Consider the following 26,600-nt stretch of genomic DNA (forward strand, 5'->3'; position numbering starts at 1 on the left):
CCCCGCAGGGGCTGAGCTGTGCTGTCAGTGCTGTGCAGGCCGGGGCCGGCTTGCACATGGCATGTTCGGAGAGCGGGCTGCAGGATTTCCAGGCAGAGGCTCTGCTCCCTGGGGGGAGAAGGGAGGGAGGCCGTGGCTGGCAGCTCAGCGGGCTCTCTCACATGAAGGGGCTAAGCTGCTTTAACCCACCTCCCTGCACCCCAGCTTTCTACCCTCACAATCCTGCTTTGGTGTGAGGGTCGTGCACTCTGCCTCACAGTCCTGGCCCACACCCCCGTCCTGGGGCGAGAGCCCAGCCTTGGAACTCCCTAGCCGGGCGCAGGACAGACTCTTGAAGGCAAAGCAGGTGACACGCTCCCATTGCCCTGTTGCAATTGCACTTGGCCCGTTGCTGCATGCCAGGGACTGGGGAGGAGAGCACCCATGTCACCTTGCGGCTCTTTGAATCCTACCCCACCCCCGGCCAAACACAGCTTGCGCCCTCTCCCCCCTCCACACCCAGCCCCTGTCTGCTTCCCTTCCCCTCCCCATCAAACCCGATCCCCCCACTGATCGAACCAGGTCTGCTTCCCTTCTACTCCCCATCCAAACCCGATCCCCCATTAACTGAACTCGGTCTGTTCTCCTTCCCCTCCCCCATCAAACTGACCAAACCAGGTCTGCTTCCCCTCCCCATCAAACCCGATCCCACACTGACTGAACCCGGTCTGCTTCCCTTCCCTTTCCCTCCCCACCAAACCCTCTCATCCCCTCCCCACAGGCACGAATGGAAAGGTCACAGCGCAGGTGGATGTATGCTGCTTGCGGCCCACTCCCTCCCTTTGGGGATGTGTGTGGACACAGCAGTGCAAAGTGAAGGGGAAGCCAGGCCAGGGCTTCCGACGCAGCTCCCCGGAGTGAGGCAGCGATGCCCCTAGCTGCGCTGCCTCTGACCCAGGGCCGGCTCTGGCTTTTTTACTGCCCTAGGCAAAAAAGCCACCCGCCACGCCCCCAGCGCGGCAGGGGAGGGCGGCGAGCCCGCCGCGGGCCCCGTCTACCCGACCGGCGGGAGCGCCGGGGGGAGGGCGGCGAGCCCAGTGGCGGCCCGCTCTCGGGCCAGAGCGCCCCGCTGCGCCGCCCCCCTCCAGGCACCGCCCCACGCACATGCTTGGTGGGCTGGTGCCCGCCCTCCTCTGACCTCCCCAATCCCCCTGAGCAGGGCGGACACCCCCCTCCAGCTGGGTAGCTCTCCCCTTCCCCCCAGCCTAGCTGCCTCTTCCCGGGCGGGAGGCTTGAATGAATTATCCCGGCCCGGCCCGGTTCTTCTTCCCGGCTCCCTCCGAGGCGGTAGCTCTCCCCCGGCAAAGCACCGAGGCGTGACCCGCTCACACCCCGCCGCCCCGCCCATTGCCTTCGGCAGCGACCGGCAGCCCCGCGCAGGGCGGTGAGTGACACTCCCCGTCCCCGGCTGCAGAGCGCGCCCCCCGCCCGCCAGCTCCCCGCTCTTCCCGGCGCGGGGCGGGGCGAACCGGCCCCCGTTGCTAGGGGAGCTCGTTCCGAGCGGGTTGGAGCGAGGACACAGCATCATCGCCTTCATGTTCTCCGCTTCCTCCCTTCGCCCCCCCCCGTTGCTGGTGACGTCATCGCCGCCTCAGTCCCACGTGCCCCAGAGAGAAACGGAGTGACTCGCGTTTCCACAGCACCTGAGTGGGGAGGGGGGCGCGGGGAGCCCGGCGGCAGCTAGGGCCGGGTTCAGGGTGCGGGATGTGTATATATATCAATGTGTGTGTGTGTGAACACGTACCTGTGTGTGTGTGTGTGGGGGGGGGGGAGACATTAGTGCTTATGAACAGATATTTGTGCTTGTGAGTTCGGCTCAGCAGAGCTGCCCAGTGTGACGGGGGGAGGCGGGGGGGGGGACAGCTCAATCGCCGTCGCTCCCAGTTCCCGAGTAATGTAAAACCTCTCTCGGGAGAGGAAGGGTTTGTCAGTTTCACTGAGACACATACAGTCTCATTCAGACTGTCCCAGTGTGAGACTCCCCCCCCCCCCCGAAGTGTATCTGGGTATGGGAGCACCCGACCCCACATCCCGAATCTGCTCGGCACAGCTGGGAGTGGGGGGGGGGATCCTGCGATGGTTTCATTGGAAGAACTCAGGGGAGAGATTTGTGACGGTGAAGGAAGTGGGGAAAGCTCAGGATGTGCTTCCCTCTGGCTGGGGAGGCGCAGCGAAAGGAGCCTCTCGGTGGGGCTGTGTGTAGCAGGCGGGTCTCTGGCTTCTCTGCAGCTGGGTCCAGTACTGGAGAAGGCAGCGTTACAGGGGCGGTAGGGAAGAGGCCCGGCTGCCTCCTCCTGCAGCTGGGGGCCCATGAAAGGGGGAGAGGAGGGGTCGTTAGGGAAGGAGTCGCTTTGCCCTGCTTGGGCCTGCCATCTCCAGCTGTCGTAGCAAGGGGGAAAACAATGGAAGAAGGGAGGCGGGAGGGGACCTTCGGGTTTCGAGAGCAGGAGAGACTAAAGAGCCCTCCCAAAGACTTGTCAGCTGCATCTGACAAGATCCCCTTTTCCCCGAGCTTCTTTCTTCTCCTGTTTGCTGCAGCTGTGGGGCTTTCAAGCGCACTCTGCAAACAGATGTTCAGTTTAACCTAGGAGTCTCCCTACTAAGCCTACTGGAGTGTAGGTTAGGCCAGTAACATTTGGGGAGTGTCATTTTTTATGCTTTTGGACACCTCCCAAAAAACAGTGTAACTGTCCAAGTTGGCAGACTACTGAGTGAACAAATAAGTTAATAGTTCTCTAAACAATTTCCTTTGTCCTTTCTACCCTGCCTTTTTATTGCATGTTTGTACAGCCCCTAGCACAAGAGGGCTCTCATCTCTGGTCATGAATAATTAAGTGCCTTTATTATTATAAATAATATAATAATTAATGTTTTATTAGCTCAGAGTTCTACAAACATACTGGCCCTAGAGTTATTTGTCCAAACAGTTTGCTAAAGTGGGGAGAAGCCTAAGCTTAAAATTCATGATAAACTAAGATTTTTTTAAGTATTACAGTTTACTAAAGCTGTCTTTTTAATGCAAAATATTTAGATGCATCATATTGGGACGACCTTATAGAACCCAAGTTTGAGTGAATTTCTTTTTGTTTGTGGTTGTGGTTTATTAATTATTAAATAACAACTATTATTATTATTTTCTTATTTATTGGGGAGGATCCTAGGGAAAAGTCTTTGCAAGAGGAGACAATGCAAATTTCTTTGCGCTATTTTCATGCAAATGATCTTTAGTTTTTCCTTGGCGTTATTTTTTTTTTTTTTTTTTTTTGGTTGCTCCCTCATTGTTCTCCCCTCCGCTTCCATCTTGCAAGAGTGGCACAAAAAATATTGCGGGGGGAGCAGAAACCCCAAGCAGCTTTACAAATGAGTGACAAAGCCAATGTCCATTCATAGTCTCACTCCGGCGAAGGGTTTATTAACGGCCCAGGCCTCCTTAGCCAATTGCTGTCAGCAACATGTGGAGAGGAGGCATCGCTATAGTAACCGGTGGATGGGCCATGTGCTGCAGCCGACAGGGGCTGCGAGCGGGCGAATATAAGGAGGGGCAGAGCCCGGGCGCTCCGGAATCTCTCGCACACGCCTAGCGCCCTACGGTGATGGACAGCTCCGCGGGGACAGCCACAGCGCCCGTCCTCCTCCACCACCTGCCGCACCCGGGGGCATGGGGGCTTGGGCAGGCTACAGCCGAGCCGCACTGGCACAGCGGCGAGCCCGGCTCTCCGCGAGCCTTTGTGTCTGGTGAGGAGGGAGTGGGGGGAGATGAAGAAGTTTGGCAAAGAAGAAGGATTGCTTGCCCAGGTGGTGTGCCTTAGCCCTCCAGGACAGGAGCCCTCCGCAGCCTTCTTCAGCGCAATGGCATCAGGTAAAAGACAGTCTGAGCTGTCCCTGTGCGAAAGCTGCCCGGGGTTGGGCTGAATCTGAGGTGGTCGGTGTGTTTATGTGTGTGGTTAGTGTTTGTGGAGGGGGGACCGGGAGGGGAGGCTTTGGGGGGAACCTCTTTTTATCCAAACCGATAGACGCCGTTAGCTGCAGGTCTGAAAACAGTTTGGGAGCTGCGCGGCAAGCTGTATGCCTGCTTGGGACGGCCGTCCAGATCCCAGTTTGAGTTACTCACTCGGCTACAACACCACCAGTGACTGGGGTAGGGTGGCAAAGGGCAGTGCCGCGGCGGGGTTTTACCCCCAGGATGAAAGGACTTTCTGGAACTGTAGCACGGCAGGGTACGTGATTTCGTCCTTTTGACACGCATTGTTTCTGTGTGATATTTTTAAGAGCTCGGAAGTTAAAGAAAAAAGAGTGGATGCTGCTACTTTGCCGTCTACTCTGTTTGCTCATTGTTTAAAACCCCTTTCCCCCCTCTCTTGCCAAGAGGTCTTTTCCTCTTCTCCATTTGGATTTTCTGGTTGAACGTGTTTGCAGTTAAACTAGAGAGTTTGGAAGGGTGACCACTCCGATTTGTTGGCTGCCTTCCTCCCCCACCACCAGCCCCCTCTCTCAGAGCCTATTGGATGAAGGACACTTACTTTCCATTCCTGCTCCTTATATTAACCACTTCAAGTTTGTGTCTCTCTCTTTGTGTCAAAAATCGAGGAAAGCCTTTTTTGAAAATGAATGGAATGCTTTTCAGATCTATAGCTAGTAGAACCAGAACTTGTTGCAAATCGTGCAGCAATGGATCGGATGTTCGTTGGTCTCAGATCTTTTTGTTGTAGATTTTCATTTTTATTTTTGTCATCTAAAACTATATATGATTACCTGGTACCTTGTGGGATGGGCCATTGCCACAATAAAATTATTCCAACGGCGCCCTGTATATTGACAGTGTGGGATCCATAGACAGTTTCTCGTGTTGGCATTCAAAAGAGGCATTCTGTTTAATTCCTAAATTAGATGCCTTCAAAATCAGCATTAGTTCAGCGTTGGCGAAGTCTGAGATTTCTTCTTACGTTCTTGTTGAACGTATTGCATTGAGTTCAACTATCGCTGAGCATCCTTTTGGATCTGGCTCTGACAACCCTACCTAGGACATATTGCATAAATCCCTGTATTTATCTGTTCTACTCTGTGTGGAAAGCACGAGGAGGGGAGTTAAATTTTCCAGTCACTGCACCCAGCGCTTCTGTCTTTTCCCATTTGCTCCTTAGTTAGTCGAGTCCTTATAGAATGGGAACTAAAGTTTGGACCCATTCTTCTTTCCTTTATGGTTTCTCACTCTTTCACTTCCTCTTCGTAGTAGTTATTTGCATTGTTGGCATCTCTGAGACAAAGTGTGCAAATCATAGTATCTTGTATACACACATTCTATACAAACATGTATTCCGTTCAATTTCCTGGTCATCTTTACAACATCCTGGTCGCTTCTTCCTTCAACAACGCATAAACTCTGTTGCAGTTTTTGTGTCACTCACTTAAAGCAAATATTGAAGCTCTCCAAATTTCACCTTTCTCAACACTGTGCCTTCCATTCCAGAAACTTATTTTGGGTATTTTGACATCTCTTACATTAAAATAGCATCACATTGCGTAGTAGAATACAAACTACAGTGTGTGCTTTTAAATCTAACCCAAAACTTCACTTCTGTGTATTTCCTTTAAGAAACGAGAGGAAAGTATCTGCCATTGATCAAGGGATCTTTGAACTCGCTGAATTCTTGATTTTATTCAGTCATTGTTCGGGATATTAATCCCACTAAAAGGTATAGAGAGGCTCCAGAGTGCTTTGTGGCGTTGAAGGTTGAGGAAGGATCATTGTGCCCCTTCAAATGAATAGATCCGTGGCTCTTTGCAGTGACCTTTCTCAGTGATTTGAATAAGCTGGAGTTCCCAGAAATCCATCTGCCTTTTGTGTTTGTCGATTTTGTCTAATCTTTCCGACTCCTATGTAGACCCTAAAAGAAGAAAAAAGTACCTTCCCATCCGATCTCAGTCCCCCAAGTCAAAGCGTTACATTGACCTCGTTTCAGGTGATGAACTGACATCTGCTGAAAGTGATGTTAAAGCAATATCCTAACAGCAAGTAGGACTTTTTAGAGGAATGGTAGAGGGGAGGGTCGGTTGAGAGGAGAGCTGAGTCCTTATCTACAAATCTCTTGCCAACACTAAAGAATAGTACCTTAAAACACCAACAGATATGTTCGATTATAGAGCTTTGAGTTGTGGTATCCAAAGTAAACAACGCTGTGTGCATGGAAAATGTAAACCACCCTGCTATTCTGATTTAACTGCTTTTGAGTGCATGTGTAAATGGGACAAGCAAGAGCCAAAAAAAAAAAAAAAAAAAAAAAGAGGAAAAAGAATCGTTATCCTTTGTGGTGTTGTTGTTGAGTCTTGTTTTTACTGAAGTCAAATAGCTTGTGAAAATTTCCTGCAAGTATATTTTTATGAGAGTCGCCATGTTTGTCCTGTTGTGGAGTTGTTCATCTCTGTTTTTTTCTACTTAGCAAAACTTAACACGTTTCTCAAACTGCACCCCAACCAGCTGACATGGGGAATTTACTAAAAATCAATTCTGAGTTTCAGATGTCTTTACACCAACAGACATTCTCCCTCATTATGTTGCCAGTATTAAGAAGATGATAAATAAAAAATGTCTAATCGTCTGTTTTATTTTAATGTCAGTTCCTGAAAATCTCAGCAACAGATCCTTTTTTGAAACCGCTGAACCTAAATTTGATTTCAGGAAAGTTTATTGTTAAGAATAATTATTTTCTTGGATAATTCTTTTCTTCTGCCCAAGCACCTTGCCTCCCTCCCTCCCTTCTCGCCCCCCCCCCCCCCACGAATGGCAGATTTGCAAGTACAATTTCATCTGCACAGAGGAACAATAGCTTTCAGTTGCACAAAGGATTTCTCCCACCCTGAATCCAAACCACAATGCCTCTTGCTCTGATAATAGCTCCTGAAAAGATTTTGTAATGCAGAGAATTAATACGTGATTATTTCCACCTCACTTCTCTCATTTATTAGATTCTGTAGTGAATTCCAAATTAAAAACAGTACTCAAATTTTTAACTTCGTAATATTTTAAGACAAATCATATTCTAAAGTTTTATGCCCTTGCTTATGAAGTAGTTTGCTTTTCATTTTTATTTATGCTCAGAAATGAATTGTTTAATATATAACCTAGACGCAACGCTCAAATTTAAAAGACTCCAGTTAAAGAATTCAGAGTTTTCTAGGAAATATACAGTATGTTATTTTTTTGTGAAATGAATGCTAATGAATACTTTTTTCTTTCAAACTATCAGAAAAACAGAATAATTGGCAGACTAATAGGTCTTATCTCAACCTAGAAATAACTTTTGAGATTGGCAAACTGTAGCCCAAATTCTGCGGTCTTTAATTAGAACAAAAATCCCATTAACTTCAGTGAGAGTTTTGGTCAAGTAAGGACCTCACAATCTGGCCTTCTGCGTTGAAGCAATAAATAAATAAATTATAATGGTGTTGATATAGCTGGAAGGTTTGCATCACCAGGTATGAGCCGTACTCTATCGGTTCAGAGCGTTTTCCCCACATTCTGAACACAGGCATGGGAACTTATGTATATGAAACTGTACATTAAATATTTACAAACATTCGCTGCGTTTGAAATATAAAGACTTACAGATACAAATAACTATCCGGCTGCATCCTTAGATAACACAATAGAGTAATATGTTGGTTTTTGATTATGTTAGTGTTGTATAGGAGTGTGACTTTTAAGTATGCCTGTACATATATAAAGTGTGTGGTGGATGATCCAGTGAGTTTACCAGCAAAAAAAAATAAAATAAAAAAAAAATTCACAATGGTTCAGGTCCTAAGCGCCTTTTTCCCCCTCTTAGAAAAGCCTATACAAATGATGCAGTTAAAATATTTTTGATTTAAATCTAAATAGTAGGACTAATGTTCTAAGACAAAATGCATACATGCTTTTATAGCATTTAAAGCAGGACCATAACCATTGAAAAGCATGAGTGTAGTGGATATTAATCTCGAAAATGTTCGTATTTAAACTAACTTCCTAAACCATCAGTTGTTGTAGTTCATATACCTCTGCTTCTATAATATTACAATATTTTCCAAGGAGAAAAATCTTTCAGAAGTAATATCCTGTGTACTCCAGTTATATAGATTATTTTGATAATCCATAGTTACATGTGCCCGAGATTAATATTTATTTAATGATGGCTAACTTCTATAATCACTTGATTTGTTAAGCCTTGGAAGAAAAGAGCATTTATTTGGTTTTCTTGTTATGCAACAGCCATTGTTTTCCCTCCTCCTCACCCCCCACAGCACATACGCCATGGTAAAGTGAACTGGCCCAGAGAGAGAGGTGTCCTGCTTTAAAAGACATCCGATTGTAAATGTCAAATTCATACATATTTAAATATTTTTCTTTCAATTTCAAGTCAAGACTCTGATTACCCCTGGGTTCTATTCCAGGCTGAGGACTGGTTGCAGAATCTGAGAGAGAAATCCGGGGGTTTAGTCAAACTGGGAAATTCTAAGTTCCTGACTGATGGGAGCTGGGTTGGAGGGAGGGTATGAGATGGAGTCAAATCCAGGATCATCATTTATAACTGAACCTTTAGTCAGAAAACTCGCAAAGCTAAAAAGACAACGTGCACTTATTTTACCCAGTCACATTGTCTGGGGATCAGAAATCATTTATTTGTGTATTTTTATGAAATCACTAAATATGAATTGGTGTCCTTTGCACAGCGATGCTGCTAGAAAAGCAAACCTATCCACAGACGATTAGTTAAGTGTTCATAAGACAAGAACTGGCTAATATTGGGCCTTGTCCTGCCATCAGTTTGGAAACAAAGCTCCCTTGGCTTTCTATAACTGCCCGGGGGAGCTTAGTTTAGTTTATAAACGGATGGCCCGACCTAGCTCACTCTTTCCTTTCGTTGTATATGCGATTTCACTTTAGCGCCTTTTAAACTTCAAAGTTGGTAAATCTTATAATTCTACTAGGCCGTAAATCGTCTCCAACAGTCTGCGTTGTAGTGACGCTCACTCCTTATTGTGAAGAATGGCTAAAGGATGGTGTCTAACAGCACTTGCCTCTCCAACAGACCATAACCAGACAGTGGCTTCCCCTCCTCTCCCACGTCCTACACCGCGCTCCGGATCGAGGAGTCTGGGCTCTCACTTTCAATGCTATAAACTTAATTTTTCGGATAATCTGGGGGCCGTTCTTGCTCCCAATAGGAGAGCAGCAAGTGACTTCAGTGTGAGTGAGTTTGGGCATTTAGAGCCTGGTGACCGTCAGGTGTTTGACATTTCAGCGAAAGCGGTGTCTGCATCTCTGCTCTCCCGTGTTGTAGCTCTTATTCGCGTTAGCTTATGGGGAGAACAGCGAACGCAGGAGAGATAGCAAAGCCCAGGTCGGTAGGGGTTAAAGTAATGCCAGACGGAACTGCAACATACCGAAAGGAGAAACACTGGCATTCAGGTGACTCGGGAGAAATCAGCAGCTCTGGACCAAATCTCGCTCTCGCCCTAAGAGAGTAGCCCCACTGAAATCAAGGCATTACTCGTGTAGGAAAGGCGAGCAAGATTTGGATCAATGACTTCCCCCTTTAAGGAGCCGCCCGAGAGGTGACGCTTAAGGAATTTAAGTAGATAGAAATTATGACAGAGTAATGGAAGCTTCCATCCCACCCCCAAATCCAAGTAAATGGACAACAGCGACGCCTGCATTTTTAAGCAAGACGCCCTGTTGGAAATGATCAGTATGGCCAGGTTTCTTAAAGCATCGAGGTTCTTGTGATTTTTATTTGACCCCTTTAATTGCGGAATATTTCAGATGGGCCAGTGCCATGTAATTGGATCCGTCCTGACTGATACCGAGGAGGTTTACATCATCCACTTTGAAATTATATTCATCAATGTGATTCTTTAGAAGCATACATAGCCCTTGTGCCTTGTTCATGCTACAATCGGTCTAGTAGAGAAATCTCCGTACATATTTGAAAGATATGCCTTGGTGTAGGTATAGTGTACTCTTCCGTTTGATTTCAAGCCCTGATTTATTTGAATGGAAATTATCAGAGCATTTGAAAACTAAATCCGCAGACGCACAGAGCGGGGTAGAAATGTGTTACTCCAATATACAAAATTAACAAGTACAAACAAAAAATACTGTTTTTTAAAGGTGTCCATTGTTTTTCACCTTCACGTGGGCAGAAAAGGGACAGATGTTTCTGTCCATCTTTTGAGTTTGTTTACTTAAGCCATTTGACAGCACTTTGGTCATTTTCATCTTTCTCCTGTATAGTCCTTTCCCCTGTTGTTTGTGGGGGTCTTTCACACAGCAACAGAGGAGAGAAGATAGTCTAAAAATGTGATTATGAAACCACAGAAACTGACGGGGATTCAGGGCAGTGTCTGAAACTGCTTTTAACTTTTTTTTTTTAACCGACTAGATTTGTTGATGGTGTCCCTTTAAGGGGCTACGTAGTCAGGCTGAGCTGTGCGTCTGCACACAGCGGAGACTTTTAAAACGAATTGGACAGAGCATTGGAAAATAAGCTGTAGGGATCGATTCTGCCGTGGGAAGAGACTGGACCTGGCAGTTCCGTGTCTCTGGATGCTGTGCTGTGCGGGGCACGCTCCTCACGCCGCTGTTTAAGACCGTGGCATTCGCTGGCCAGAGTTTCTCTTGGGGGAAGAGTCAAGAGTTGGCAGGTCGCCCCTTGCTAGAGAACACACGTCCGGGGCGCTGGCGAGGCCCGGGGCTGGCCCTGGGTTGGCTGTGCGCGCTGCCAGGGAGGCAGGGCTGTTGCACTCCGGTAGCCGTTGAACGGAGCCCCAAGCCTTGCTGATGGCCGGGCTGGGCAGCCTGGAAAAACAACTCGCTCTGTGATGGGAGGTGAAACAGCGTGGCGCGGCAAATCGCTGTCCTGTAGCGCAGGGACGGCGGGCTGGCGTTCCCCGGGATGTCCCCGTTAGCCGCAGAGCCCGACCTCTCCGCCCGAAGGGGGCAAGTCCGCTCACTGACATGCTAAGGGCAGAGCGGAAAAGCCTTTAACTTCCAGGGCCCGGAGCGGGCATCAGTTCCCTCGGCCTGGAGCTGCCCTCCCCTGTCACCAACGGGGGCTCGCTCTTCTCCGCGAGCCCCCTTTGCGAAGCCGGGTCCGTCTCCTATACAGGGGAGAGGTGGGTCTCCCGCTGTGCTGGGGACCGGGGAAGCGGGCTGGGGCCGGGAGAGGTGGCCCGAGCGCGGCTGGGGAGAGGCAGCTGGGGCTGGAGGTTCCGGCTGGCGCAGCCAGGCCGCGCGGGGAGCAGGGCTGGCTGCGGCTCAGGGGAGGGGCGGTACCCCGCGCTGGGGGGCTGTGGAAAAGCAGGTGTCGCGCTCGGCCGATCAGGCGCTGGAGGAGGAGCGCTGCGCGCGGCTGTGGCTCCCCGCACCGAGCCTGGCCCTGCCCAGCCGCTAGCGCGCTGGGCTCGCTGCCGGCCGGCCGGCGCTCCAGGCCGGTGCCGTGCGGCTGCTGGGCGGTGCGGGCCGGAGGAGGGGCAGGCAGTGGGGCCAGCGCGGGAGTGACTTCTCCCGGGAAGGAAGCAGCTGTGGCCGGGCGGGAGAGGAGGGAGCGAAAGCCGGCCCCAGCCGCGCAGTAAAAGCGCTGCTGGTTCAGGCGCAGGCAGGTGGGGGATTTGCAGCCGCACACGCCCTGCAAACCCGTTGTGTGCTCATCCCCGCTCCTGCCCCCACCCCCCTTACTCCACCTTCCGGGGCTTACAGACCTAACAATCCTCCTCTGCTCAGCGCAGCCAGGCAAGGAAATCTGGGAGTCTTATTGAACCTGCATTTCCATTAACTCAGCCCCAGCTCCAGCTAATCCGCGGCACTGTGAAGGCAAGGAGGCTAATTAATGACAAGCTTTTACAGTCAAGACCAGCGATAATTGCTTTGGTGGCCTTTATGATTACAAGATAAAAATGGACCGGGCCTGACATAAGAGCCACTGTGTACACTGCAAGACAGGAGGAAATTAAGAGCTGGCTATCTGAATACGGAGCAGAAAATTACTAATAGAGGAGAGATAATGAATAGGCCGGCTAGGCATTCATGGGGAAAAATCCATTTTGTTACCACGCGAAATTAGGTGGTGGAAAGGAGTTTGCTAATTGTTCTCATCTTGTAGCAACCGGGACTGAGGCAGGGGCGTGCTTTTCAATTCATTTCCCTGGTAATTGTGAAAAGGGGAATGCTGGCCAAATGAGTCTTGCTGCAATTTGCGTGCCTGGTCTTTTCATTTTCATGTTGCGTTTTTAATTGTTGCTAATATAGCTTATAATGAAGCTAATGAGGGGAAATTATTGTACAACTTTTTAGCACATGGAGACAAGTGAAATGCACCAGAAGGATTCTCTTCTATTGCTTCAAAAAAAAAAAAATCTGGAAGACTTCGGAATTGTTACTTTTTTCTTCTACAGAAGACAGAAGTTAAGGCACCTACTTTTTGTTTTGTAGTTTTGTTTTTCACTCTCGAGAAAAAAAAATGGATCTTTGCTTATAACGAGCCTACCCCATATACAGTAACAAATAAAAATTAAAATATCTATTGGTGACTTGAGGTACTCAGAACTGGTTGTGACCACTATTATTTTAAAAGCAAGCCAATGGCTGGTTATTCAGTCGGAGGGATTTCTTGTCCCAGGTTAACTACAAAGAAACAAACAGAAAGAAAGCTGTCTACGATACAGACAACTGTTGCAGACGTGAAGTGATTATTGTTGGGAATATATTGTTTTCTGACTGTCCTGTGGTAGGACCGTAAGACGTTGTCTCAGTCCATTAGCTACGCAAATTTTTACAGAGTTATGAGACAAGGTACGTGAGACAGGGATGTACTCTCCTTTTTATTTTTGGTCTTAACGTTAACACGCCAAAAATAACGCTTCCATCTTCGCGGGTCACGTTGGTTTCTGTTGAGCCCGGTTCCCTCCATCCTGACATGGTTGGTGCTTGATTGAAACTTTGCATCTGTGCCCATGCGGTGTTTTTTCCCGGCGTCATTGATTGTAAACCCGCAGAGCTAAAAGTGTTTTTTCCCTCCCTCCCTCCAGTGGCAAGTTCCGTGTCTCTGAAGTTTCTATAGCAAATGCTGAGTCGCTGCTTCTGTCTCTCCAACAGAAAAGCAAACTGAAGCTTCTCCCTTACCGCGCCGCGGAAGACGAAGACTCCACCAAATTCATCATCCTCACCCTTCTCTCCATCGCCTGCATTATTGGGGTCCTCGTTGTTTCTGGGGTCCTCTACTGCCTCCGCCATCAGTCTCCTCACAGGCTGAAAGAGAAGCTGTCCGCCTTGGGCACTGACACCAGCTCAGATGCCACTGCCGCTTACCAGGTAAGGCCGGGCTGTGCCTCCAGCCCTTGCTTTTTATTTCTCCCCCCAGACACTTAAACAGATTATTTATCAGCCCCAGGAGGGAGAGATCAGTTATTCATAGTTGTGGGGGTGGTTTTGTTTTTTCTTACAACGCCGGCTCGGAGACTCCCAAGTAATATCCCCGCAGATACACTGTAACCGCTTTTCACTGCCGGCTATTAATTTCGCCAGTTCTTGCAGTTGCTGGACACGTGCGTCTAATTAGAAACATAAAATAGTTGCCATTGGAACTCTCCGAAAAAACAACACCAGTGTACACACACACACACACACACACACACACACACACACACACCACTGTTCAGAGCCAAACTCTTCGCCGGGTCTCAGGAATGGCTTGCGCTGTTAGTTATCCGAAGATGTCTCTCTCTTTGAATCATCGACTTCTTCAGGGTCTGATATGAAAGGAGCCTTTGACCCGATCTGTTGCCACCTTCTGCCGTTATTCAGATAAAGTGAAATATAATGCTGATAGATGGGGAGGTAAACCCAGGACTGTTTCTATGAGCATAATGGAAGCAGATGTGTGCCAAGTAACACAGGGATATTTCAGGCGAATCTTCTGAAATAAACCAGAAGTCAATGGGAATAGTGAGCGTGCAGGTTCTGAAGCGTTTGGCTAAGAGACAACTGCCTAGTTTTGAGGTTTCTTTAGGATAATCAGTGTTTATTTCCTGGTTAGTTATCTGTCTGTAAATGTAGGTGTTACTGCCTGCAACTACATGTCTGGTGCCCCAAAACATTTGGAATGCTATTTTATATAGATATTATTGCTTTATTAATTCACTGCACTTGAAAAAATGAAATATATTCAGCTTGGTGCTTCTGAATTAAAGCTACTTGCATTTATGTTTACCTCCCTGTTCTACTGAAGATTAAACAGTGCTCTTTCTATATTCTGGTAAATTGCAATAGCTAGAAGTTTGAGACCAAAAGTCTTCAAAAGGGATAAATTCACTCAAAAGTTCTGAAGTCTTTCAGTAATCACTTAAAGATGATTTTCTCCTGTGTAGAGAGGCGCTGAGCAGTCCAGAGAATTCTTCAATAAAGGACTAGTGAATTCAAACATACACATAGCTATTAGCATTTCAATGGAATGGCTTCACCTTTAGTTCTAAGGAAGGGGAAGAAATCTAATTCTGAAAGAAAAACTTTAGTACAAAGTCTGGGTTTATCAGGGGGGGGAGAGCGAGCCTGCAAGCTAGCGCTTATCAGTGAAGCGAAACCATGTCCTCCAAGACAAAGTATGGACAAATTGCTAAACTAGTTTTGTTGCCTGTAGTCAAGAAGACTTGTCAAAGTAAGGTGTGGGGTTTGTTTTGGAGGAGCAGCGGGTTTAAAATAGGGAACCTGCTATTGACTTCAAAATAGTTAGGCAATCTTTTTCTTCACTTAAACATGAATAAAATAATTCTTAGTATTTTTAAAAGCCCTCCAGGTTATAAAATCTCACTTGAAACTGAATTTGTGATAATTAACAGGACAGTCTTCCCAGTGACAGTTCTAATTAATAGTATCTGTAATTAAAATCGTGCCCTTCCAGCAGGAAAATTGTTTGAATTTCTTGGAGTGACCTTTTTTGCCATTTCTCTTGGGGGCATGGTGGTTAAGTTGATATTGATTTTATAATGAGCTCTGGTTTGTTTAATAAGAATCTGTAATCCAGACACTAAATGAAATGTGCGCTTCATTTCTTCTTGCCAGATTTTTATATTAAAAAAAACTTGCTACAAATAAGATCTAAGGATCTGCTTTGTGAAACAAAATATGAAAATGCTAACAATATGTTCAGTTTTTCAGTATTGAGATTAAATTGATATGCTTTGCCATTGACTAAATCCTGCTAACCTCATTTTCCTAAGTAGTCCCATTGGTTTCTGGTGGAACTACTGTCATGGGGGAGGGCAAGGAGGGACATGATTTGGCTCTAGATGCAGAGATTCCTAAAACCCTGATCTTTCTCTCAATGAAGTCAACGGGAGATTTGCTGCTGACTTCAATGGCAGCAGGAGCAGCCCCCAGAACTGGAGCCAAATGAAATATTCAGACAGTTTTGGTGATTCTAGTGCTGCTTTCAACCAGCAGTGATTTAGCAAGGTGTATTTGTAGCGCCTAATCCTCCTTCCAATGAAATTGTGACAAAATCCCTGTGATTTAAATGTGAGCAAGATTGAGCCCTTGTCCTTTAAGAGTAAATATAATTTTGCATTGAATCCCGCTAAATCTAAGACATATCTGTAATATTTGAGGGATGGAAATTTTGCATTGCATCATCAAAACAAATATCAGGAAAAGCCTTAAGTTACCTTTTTGCTTGAACTTGACTGGCACTCCTAACGGCAATTCTGCAGGCCATATTAATATTTGAGGAGGAAAAGAGCCCCAGAAAGTTACTTTGAAAATTGGACACAAGAAACTCAGATATAAACTATTCTTATGTTATCAATTTAAAACTGTTTCCTAGTTATCCACTTAATTACTCAAATTGTTAATAAACACATGACATAATCTAATATTGGGCTGTCCAGACTCAGAATACATGTCTGCTGAAGTTTAAGGCATTTACAGATTGATAATGTTCTATTGTCTGCAGCTCAAATGGCATCAGAATTCATTTTTGTGCAATTAAGTGCAGAGAGAAAATCAATTGGTAAAAACAATGGCCAAGTCTTAAGTAGGAAGAACTCTAATGCAAATACTTGTCAAAATTTTAGTTGGATCCTATTTTCATATAAACATGACTGACCTACTTTTTCTATTCTTAACAAAAACATTATGGATTTAACCTAATTCATTCAAGATTTTCCTCCCTTCTTATTTTTTATTTTGACGTGTGGACATAGAAGGGTTCTTTCAACACTTGGGGTCTCCTTGTAGTCTGTATGCTGTGATACCAGATGGGGAGAAAATAGACAAACTGTATTGTCAGTGGAAAAACATATACACTGTTATCCTTCTAAGACATAGTAGCAGGAGCTGGCATTCAATCCAGTCTGTTGATATTGTATCAGATCTGTGACAGTTACAATGCAAATCTTACTACACAAAGTCTGTGTAATAGCCATGCTGTGCACGTAGCCTGCAGCGTAGGGCGCTGAGGCAGAATGAATGTTATGAAACGTAGCTTTGCTATGAAGAATCAGTTATTTTTCCTAGCAGGAATAACTCTTATATAGGTAGTGTGTGTGAACTACCTTTAAATAAAAAGTTCCAAACCATTTAAAATTTAGGGGAAAAATTGGCCTTCCAAGAACCTGTCAATTAGTAGCCCAAAACAAACTTGAAATATCTGACTTACAATTCTTGATTTTTAGAAGGTTATATAATGAAAACAGCTCACCTTTAACTAGCTGTTCTGCCAGTCCCTATTATAATACTTAAAACAAAAATAAAAAAGTAACGTTCAAACACTTGGAAGGATAAATGTGCTATTCAGACTTAATGTGTCCATTTGCAAAGAAAAGATGCAGCCTGGTTTTGCAAGGCTGTGGTCAAGCAGTTTTTCAGATTTAATTGTAGTAGTATATCTTGTCAAATGCTATATGTACATAACACAATTTATGCACAGACACAGACCATCTATTTTTGTGTACCTTTTATACTTTTCATATTCTTGTCCAATTATATGCATAGCAGCTGGTTAAATTAGTGTAGGAGTTCAGAGATCATTAAAGAGATGTCCTTATTTCCCCTTCACTCTCTCATGTTTGCATTTGTTGTTCCTGTTGCTTTGATCTTCTTTGGAAAGCAAATGTAGTATTGGGCAAGCTCACTCTTCCTTCCATGACATTAGGGCAGAAGCTCCTTAGGAATCTTCAGCAAATACTCTTTGATTTAGTTCACAACACTGAGCAGATTTTTCTTGTGCACTTTGAAGCCTTTGGGACACAGCCCAGAGGAAAAACAGGCATTGGGGGCAGCCTGCAAACAGTGCTGCTAAGTGCACATCTTAGTTGTCACTGCTCCCATTAGTGAGCAATTTATTAATGTAATGACAGTGTATGCTGGTGACTGCTATTATGTAGGGAATGCTGGGTTGTGCAAAAGGGATGTTAAGTCATTTGCTTGTTTTATATTATGAATTGGAGAACTTTGCTAGTGAACATAATTTTTTTGCATCACTGATAGTGGTCCATGCAACATGAGGCTAAACACGCAAGTTCAAATATATGATGCTGCCCTCAGCAAGCTCCATTATTATTATGCTGATACCATTTTTAGGGGTATTTAGTTTTGTTTCACTGCAGCACAGAAGAACATATTTACTTCCTCAAAGAGTGAAGTAAAGGAAATTGTGTTGAGACATGTACGAGAAAGTGATACATTAAGACAATAAAATCAGCTTTGTACTTCCTGAGGTCTGCATTCAAGATTCTAGTGATCTTGTAAGAGTTGTTTACATTAAAAACACTGAATACTATCAGTTCAAGTGGGGAGTGGTGTCCTTAGATTTTGCAGAACCCAGATAGCTGGTCTTGACAGATAAATAAGAGAAAATGCTATTGAAATATTTTGTTGTAAAATTTATTCTTAATAATGGCTTGGTCCTGCCCTTATCAAAGCCAATGGTAAAATTCCCAGTGGTTTGAAAGGCCTGATTCTACTCTCATTTATTCTTTAATATAGCTTTTTAAAAATATGCATGTCAGTTGCCCGCTAACAAATAATTTGCAAATTTGATTCTGCCAAAAACAATTTTTTTTGGGGGGGGGGGAAATTTGTGGACAGGATCTGATTGAAGGACTCCACTGGAGTCATGTTTTCTATTTGACCATCTTGCCAGTCTTGTATCTTCAGATATATGTATACTATGTTGTATATGATGTAGCTACATATTTCAGACTCTATATGACCTACACATTGATATTTAATTAAAATTTTCACAAGTAACATATTTGTCTTATGGTGTTGACATATCAACACTCTAGAACAGTGGACTCTAATAAGCTATGTTTAATGAACAAAAAACAGGATCATTTTTTTGTGACTAAGTAATCTGACAAGTTGGGAAATTTTAAAAATACCTTAAGTATTATAGCACGCATGATATGTAAAATCACTCACGCATCATACTTAGACATAAAAGGTAGCAATAAGTATGGGGTGCATAAATATACTTATGGAAAATATTTCAGTAAGGAGTAAATCAAGCCAGGGTACTGGAAGGATGAAAATTTAGCCCCGAGGCTCATTTCTTCTTTTCATTTCTAGGAATATATAGAACTTTAACACTGGAACATAATTTGTCTGTGTTCTTATAAAAGAAACTCACATGGCAGTATAAGGTGACAGGACAGACCCGATAGCCTATCAAATAAAAGTACATTGAGAAATGTATTTATTAGACCAAACTTGCTCATTTTGGAGTTCTTATTGTGTGTAAAGTCGCAGTGTAAACAATTTTGTATATTTTAATTAACTGGATTTTTGTCTTAAAAATAAGCAAATAAATAACCCCATATAAATTCACTTATATATAAGTTCATTGTGAAATCTTGTTCCACAGTATGGGACAGTTTTTATATGCAACAGTGTATATTCAATACAAAAATGGTGCATAATAACAACAACAAAGGAATTATGCAAGGTGATTAAAGGTGGTAATATCAGGGTAAATGCTTGAAATTTTAAAAAATCATTTAAATTGGGTGTGTAGAGGTAAATATTTTATTAAGGTCAGTTAGACAATAGATGGCTAAAGGAGGATGAGGCAAAACAAGTGATGTACAAAGGTCGGCTTAGCTCCTAATCAGGTTTTATCTGATTAACCTTACAGGATGATCCACAACTGCTGTAGTGCAATGGAATATATGACTTTCTTCAACTTCACTGCCTGTTATAGTAGTAGGACCCAGCAAATAGTAATGTAACTACATAATACTGTGAGTTTAAAAAGCATTAGAAATTTGTCAGACACTTCTATTGTACTCCTAGCATTTAAGTGATCTGCAGAAAATGTTTAATAAAAAATGCCCAATTTAAGTGTTAGCTTCTGAAAGGCCAAATAAACGGATTTAGAACGCATCTCAACAAATACATTTTTTTTTTCTAAATCTGTGAGAAGCAGTCCCCTCCAATTACCTCCTTCCCTGCTTTGACAAAATGTTCTAGCATGTTTAGTTCTGGCTATATTGTAACCCCTATGGAACAGCTTTGGAGAGTGGAATCTGCATATTATTAGCATGAGTTTCCACCCTTTCTGTAACATTCAGCTGTCCATCGAAGCTTTATTATTTTTAAATACGAACATTGAAAAATAAACTTTTGAGAACTGCTGAATGTTAGGAGGAGAGGAATGACTCACCCTGACTATAGGCAGGCTTCACCCTCCAAGACAGGTTCATGGTTGTCACAGTGTGGGCACTGCAGTCCATGCTAGAACACTTTTGTTGGAGTAGGAAGTGGGAGATTTGGAGAGAGATGTTCTTTGAGGGCCTACAAAAAGAAGCTGACTAGTGTGGGTAGGTGGCAGCGGGGAGAGGGTTTGTTTTTTCCCATTACATTTATTATTTGAATTTGTTCTATATAACTCAATCATCTTTATTATTATACTATCTATAGGTAGCATAGCTGGGCATAGCTCCTCACAGAACAAAAAAGCCAGATTGCTATAATTCATTTGTTCATTTATGGTATAAGAGAATGCTAAGAAAAAACAGTGGGAGTGGGAGTTTAAATTAGTGATTTCCCTTTAATTATTAGGTAGTGTTTCTGGCTTTCCCAAACGTACCCTATAGCCTTGCTTAGAAAACTCTGCTGGACAGTCAGTGCCTCTGGACTCTGAAGGTAACTATAACTATCTTTCCTGCCTTTTTCTTTGAATTTTTGGTCTTGAAAGAAACTTCTCTTATTCAGATATACTCTTTTCCTGGATTTTGCTCTTCTGGGTCGTGAGAGTGGCAGCAGGAATAACAAGCAACTGGCACTAAAAACACTCAGATCCCTTTTCTTTACCAATAGGACAAGAGCTCCCAACAATTATACTTCCCTGACAATGATGGGGCATCTCTCTGAGCTTGCAGCAGCGGTTACCCTGGCTTTTCTGCCTGATGTGACAGCCACTACCTGACTGACAAGGTCTTGACCCCTACTCTGGCTCACCAAGTTTCTGCCTTCCAGAACTGCCCCAATTTCATCGTGCTGACACCACTGGCTAACTGCCAATTTAGCTCGAGCTGTTTCAGGCTACTCTCAGGCACAGCGCAAAGGATTGTCTCCCTGTAGTAAATCAATTATGGCACAATGCCTGTACCATGTAGAGAAGGCAGAGAGAACCACAACCTTGCCTAATGAATTGGGAAGTATTTGATCTGAAGTCCCATGGGGTGCATCTTTACCTTCCTTAAAAATAAATGCAGGGTGGGGGATCTGATTTCTCCTCCATTGACTTCATTGGAGTTATTTGTGATTTACAACAGTGGAAGTTAGAAAGAACGGGACTGATTTTTCCTCTATACCTGTTTGCTCTCTCTCTCTGTCTTAGGGTTTTCCACAGTGCCCATCACCATTGTACTACACTCTGACATGTCCATGGAATCTGTGTTCTTTTGGGCAACCAGCAGCTAAATCAGCTGTACATGTTCAATTCATTTATTTTTCCCAGTTCATTTAGACTAGATAAAGCTATTCATTTTTATTTTAATGTGGGAGAAGTCTTACCATGGATTCAGAATAACTATGTGCAACTGAATCACAATCCCTGGAACAGAGTAGGGGCTGATTAGTTAAACATATGAGACTTCTGTAGACCATGTCTGTTGGGGGTTGGTGTAGAACTGCACTCCCCGGGAGGAGCCCAGGTGCAATATGTCTCCCTGATCTCCAGGAGCAGCACTCCCACCGCTACACCCTTCTTGTCAGTCCCATTCTATGAGTCAGTGTTGGGGAAGAAGGGTTGGGGGCCCAGCTTTGTGTCTTCATTCCCTTTGAGGTACCATGGGACTGTGGATGAAGCAGAACCTGAACTTCTCTGAGTACATTGACTGAAAAGTCATGTCAGGGCTAGGAAGATAGTTAAAGGTGTTAGCTAATGTTTTAGAGAAAACCTAACATGATTTTCAACGGAGCTTTGCACGTAGTCTAGAAAGACCAAGTGGTATTTAAATACATGTTATCTGGTTATAGTCAGCCCTAGTGAGGAACCTAAGGCGACCACAACCAGATAACTTGTTTCCTAGGACCTTATGTGGTGGTGAAGGATTCTTGGATCCTCCACTCACCACCTCTGCACATGATCACATACCTCTCCTGTAAGAACTAGGCAGACTCTGCAAAGCAAAACCAAAACAAGGTTGTTGGGTTTTTTTGCCCTTTAGTTTTTTAAATTATATATCAAGATAAACCGCAGGAAAAGTGTTTGGGCAGGATGAGCTGCAGCTCGAGTTATCATTTATGAGATATAACTGTTCAGATCCTTCCAAATATGCCTGCAAAAGAGGGTGAGAGTATCTGCTATCCAAGATAGCATTTTTCTATGTGCATGAAATATAGATGCAATAATCTCCTGGTAGTTTAAAAAACAAAAACAGAGGCTCTTCTTTCAGACATTCTACAAAACAAGATACAATAAAGAACTGAAACAGATGTTGTTTCAAATTTTTACTTCACCATTAAATATTTTTGGCTGTAGTGACACTGATGTGTTCCATCATAACAGGAATAATCTTGCCTCTTTCATGTTGCATTTCATATTCAGGTGGTTAGGGGATGGTACCTTTCAGCATACAGATCGAATTGTCATCGCTTAAGTTTGTATAAAATGACTACATCAAGACCACGGAAGGGAAACTTTGAAAGCACATGTCTAGAATTGAAGTCTTTCAAAGAACAAATCATTTATTTTAGGACAAGACCAATCGTTTTTTGAGTTGGAGGAAATCTAGTTTGATGCAGATGACATAAGTAAATGGGTAAATGAATTGGGTTTTTCCTACTCTAGTCTTTGCTCTACAGTTCCTAGATTATTTTTTTTAATTGCTGTTTGGGATGACTGGATTCCGAATGAATAGCAGTTTTGATCAAGGAAATATTTTGTTTTTTAATATTTCAGTCTGATGAAATTCTATTCCTGTTCCGTGCAAATGCTTTGTTTTTAGTCTAGCTAACCTAGTTGCAGGCTGCTGTACCGCTTTTTCATGTGTTTACGCTGCTCTTGCTTTACCTGGGCAGTATTGTTCTGCCAGTATACAGGTCTCATAAGTAGCTTACTTATTCCCTCCCAAGAGGGAACAGTTCATCATTATCACAATCCAGACCTTCCTTCATTCTCTAGTTTAAATGTTTAACTTGGTTGGGGTAAACCATTCTCCTCCCCCCCTCCATGAATTGAGACCCAAGACTTTCTAGCTCCAAAGCTTTCCATTCCAACTGATTTCTGCCAGCAACAGTAGAAGAGGTTGAAGTGGACTGGTATGGTAGCATACGGGCGCTCCTACCGAGCCAAAGTACCATGGGTCTGCACTCCCAAGTCTGGCTCCTAAGTGTATCCGGCAGAATATTTGCATGGAGGAGGACAGAAATATTGATTTCTCCCAGTAGCCAGGAATAGATGGACTGGGGGGAAGATGATAGTGAGAAAAGGAAAAGTTCTTCTGCTGTTTGGTAGGTAGTATGGAGAAAAGTCTTTTGAGAGGGGGAGGGATAGCTCAGTGGTTTGAGCATTGGCCTGCTAAACCCAGGGTTGTGAGTTCAATCCTTGAGGGGCCATTTATGGATCTGGGTCAAAAATCTGTCTGGGGATTGGTCCTGCTTTGAGCAGGGGGTTGGACTAGATGACCTCCTGAGGTCCCTTCCAACCCTGATATTCTATGACACCATCTCTTTTCCAACAGGTAGTAGATTCCCTCCATGGTTCTCCGTAGAAGGAAAGTGTTTGGGTTGAATTAAGGGTTATGATTCGGTGACGGGGGATTTCTTCTTAACCTCATTAGAAATCGCTTGATTGTGAAATTAAAATATACAGTAGAGTTGCCTTGCAGGCTGTTCTTAGTTTGACTATGTCTTGATAGTCTGGATCAACCCAGGGGCATTCTAAGGATTGTTGATCAGTATTCTTTTATTTGAGAGCCTTAAAAGTTAGTTAAATATAAATCAATGATTCAACCTTCTCTGGATATCGTGAACAATACTGGTTATTCCATCTCAGAAGGGATATTGCAGAATTGGAAAGGCTCAAAGAAGGAAGACAACAATGATTAGGGGCATAGAAAACTCACATGAAAAGAGATTGTTTATTGTAGAAAGAAGACAAATAAGAAGGAAAACTATTTATTTTTTGGCATATGCTAACTGGTCAAGCCAAGCCCCACAGCATTCTTATCAACGATGTTCAAGGCATGAAGACCTCCAGGAAGTTGAGTCACTTTGCCATCCTCAGCAATGTGTGTCATGGTTTGTGGCTACCACATTGACCTAGAGACTGTCTCTAAAATGCCACCGAAATTCCACTGTAGCACAAATTCCATGTCTGGTACGAAACTGGTTCAGAAGGCTCCATTGTCATCTTGGTAAATCAATCCCAGGTTGATGCTGAGTGGGGTCTGAGACAAAATAATTATTTGTCACTTTCTCTGCGGACCATGAAGATCTCCACATAGCCTCTACTGTAAATCCCTCACCTGGTAAACTTATTCACAACTGGTGATGTGAGGGTAGATGATTATGTGGTGGATTAAACAAGTCTTTAATAGTAGATGTGACACATGCAATTTCATCATGAGCTTTGCTACGTTATCCTCTCTACAAACACAGGGTGGAGCACTACTGCAGACAACTGGTCACCATCGTAGAGGAGAAGATTTAAGTGTGCCTGGAAAAAAATGTGTGGTGGAATTAAGTTGTACGTCGATCTTTGCGTGAGACAAGCGAGCCCATACTGGAGCGCAATACTCTGCTGTTGAATAACAGAGTGCCAAGGCTGAAGTGCATAATGTTTGGGTGTTGGCGCCCCATGTTGTTCTGGCCAGTTTTCCGAGCAGGTTATTTTGCACTTTGACCTTAGTCACTGTCTTTGTAAGGTTTCGGAGTAGCAGCCGTGTTAGTCTGTATCCGCAAAAAGAAGAACAGGAGTACTTGTGGCACCTTAGAGACTAACAAATTTATTAGAGCATAAGCTTTCGTGGACTACAGCCCACTTCTTCGGCTGCATATAGAACTTTGTAAGATGGTCATGATATGTGAGAGTTCTGTCCAGTGTGATGCCTAGATAGACTGGGGTGAATCGTATTTTATTTGATGACCATCGAGAATTATGTTCAGCACTCTGCCTGCTTGTGCATGATGTAAGTGGAAGTCGCTTGGTACAATCTTATTTCCACTTGGTATCATGCACCACCGATTACAATAATTGTCCGTAGCCACCATATCTGCATTCAGAATGCTCTCAAGTATGTCAAAGGAGTGTGACTGAATGCCGAGGCATATGTCATCTGCGTAAACAACCTTGCAAGACCCGGTATATGGCAGGTCATTCGAATATAAGTTCAATAACGTTGGAGACCATACTGATCCTTGTAGGAGGCCATTCTTCTGGTGTTTCCAAGTACTTGTTTTATCACCAATTGACAATAAAAGTCTACAAAATAATGAATGTCACACACAAGAGAAAGCAGAAATGTCTATGTTCCCCATTCTCATAACACAAGAACGAGGGGACTTCCAATGAAATTACAAGATAGAAAATTCTAAACACATAGAGGAAATTTTTTTGACATAACACATAATTAGACTGTGGAACTTATTGCCACAGGATGTCATCAAGACCAAGGATTTAGTAAGATTCAAAGAGGAACTGGATAAATATCCAAGTTAAAATAGATAATGCTAAAAAAAGGTTTTGGAAGGGACATAAAACTTCACACTTCAGGGTTTAAGACACTATCTAATTTAGGATGAGACCTTTCTGGAGAGCAGATTCTCCTGCATCTGCCTATTTCAAGGTTTCTTGCACTTTCTCCTGGAGCATTTAGTATTAGCTACTGTCGGAGACAAGATACTGGATTAGATTGATCCCAGTTCTGAACCGGTATGGCAATACCTATGTTCACAACTACATAGAGACTTGTTATATTTAAAAAAAGATGCCAAGGGACTTCAATTATGGCATCAGATATTTCCTTTTTTCTTTGTGCCTGTTGCAATGAGATATTTATTGCATATGACAGCAGCAAGGCAAGTCAGGACTTCAGCAGTGATCTCTTCATCACTGGCTGGCAATGCCATAGCAATTAAAAAAGGGCCAGTTAAAAGACTGGTCCAATGGTTCTGTATTTTTGTTTTCCCCCAAATGTTAAATCTTCAAGTTCTTGTAAGTGTTGCTACTAAGGTTTTGGTACAAAGTCCGTTCTAATTTTCAGTGTCTCCTGTAATGTTTAAGGGGAATCTGTAATATTACTTAGTGTCTTTATTAATCCTTTTTTACTCCTAGCTTTTGTTGGCTATACAATCAAGGGAAGAATGCCTGTTCTGAGATCACTCATACTCTTTAACATATATACACACACATGCTGTCATTCCAGAGAACTTCAGACTCTTGTGGGTAGGAGTTTGGGATAGTCACATTACTTTACTTTACAAGAGGCAAAGCCCTCTTGTTGACCTAACTCCCTCATGCTGTCTCTCTCAAACTTCACCTTCATACTTTATCTAATACGTATTTTGCACAAAATCTGAATTTTAAGTTTGTTCCTGCTATCGGGAGTAGAAGTGGAGAGTGATTTTGTGTTTACTTTCCATGGACAGCAATTAAGAGAGCGTGACGATGGGTACCCTTATGGAAACCTAACTAGACAGAAGTGAATTATGTTGGTCATCCCAAATAAGAGTCTACTCTGTATATACCACATATGTGACAGGGAAAAAAAACTATTTTAGATTTAAAAACACTATTGGGACTATATTTTGCCTCAGTTGTTGTGAGTCCAGCGACCCAGGGTTCAGGCAGAGCCACAGAATCCTCTAAAATGGGCTATGATAGATTTTGAAACAGTTACATTGTCATGTCTCAGGAAACTATCATGTCAGGTCCTTCCAGGGCTAGAAGTAAACGCTGAGGTCCATTATGAAGCTGGAAATCTTTCCTTCTAATGGGATAAAACCCAATTTCTACCCCTGAGGGGCCACAAGACAACTGACTATATGGTCTGAAAATTTTTATCTATTGAGAAACTGTAGCTGT

The 26,600-nt window shown here is 43.7% G+C and overlaps 1 protein-coding gene across 1 annotated transcript in view; it reads left to right on the plus strand.

Annotated features, from left to right (window-relative positions):
- Positions 1-26,600, plus strand: part of PTPRN2 (protein tyrosine phosphatase receptor type N2) — a 970,322-nt gene that overhangs the window by 839,498 nt on the left and 104,224 nt on the right. The window contains exon 13 of the mRNA XM_054021089.1: positions 13,169-13,384. Within this exon, the coding sequence (XP_053877064.1) occupies positions 13,169-13,384 (216 nt within the window). The remainder of the gene's footprint in view (positions 1-13,168; positions 13,385-26,600) is intronic.

The sequence above is a fragment of the Malaclemys terrapin genome, chromosome 2 (genome assembly GCF_027887155.1).
Source record: "Malaclemys terrapin pileata isolate rMalTer1 chromosome 2, rMalTer1.hap1, whole genome shotgun sequence".
NCBI lineage: Eukaryota > Metazoa > Chordata > Testudines > Emydidae > Malaclemys > Malaclemys terrapin.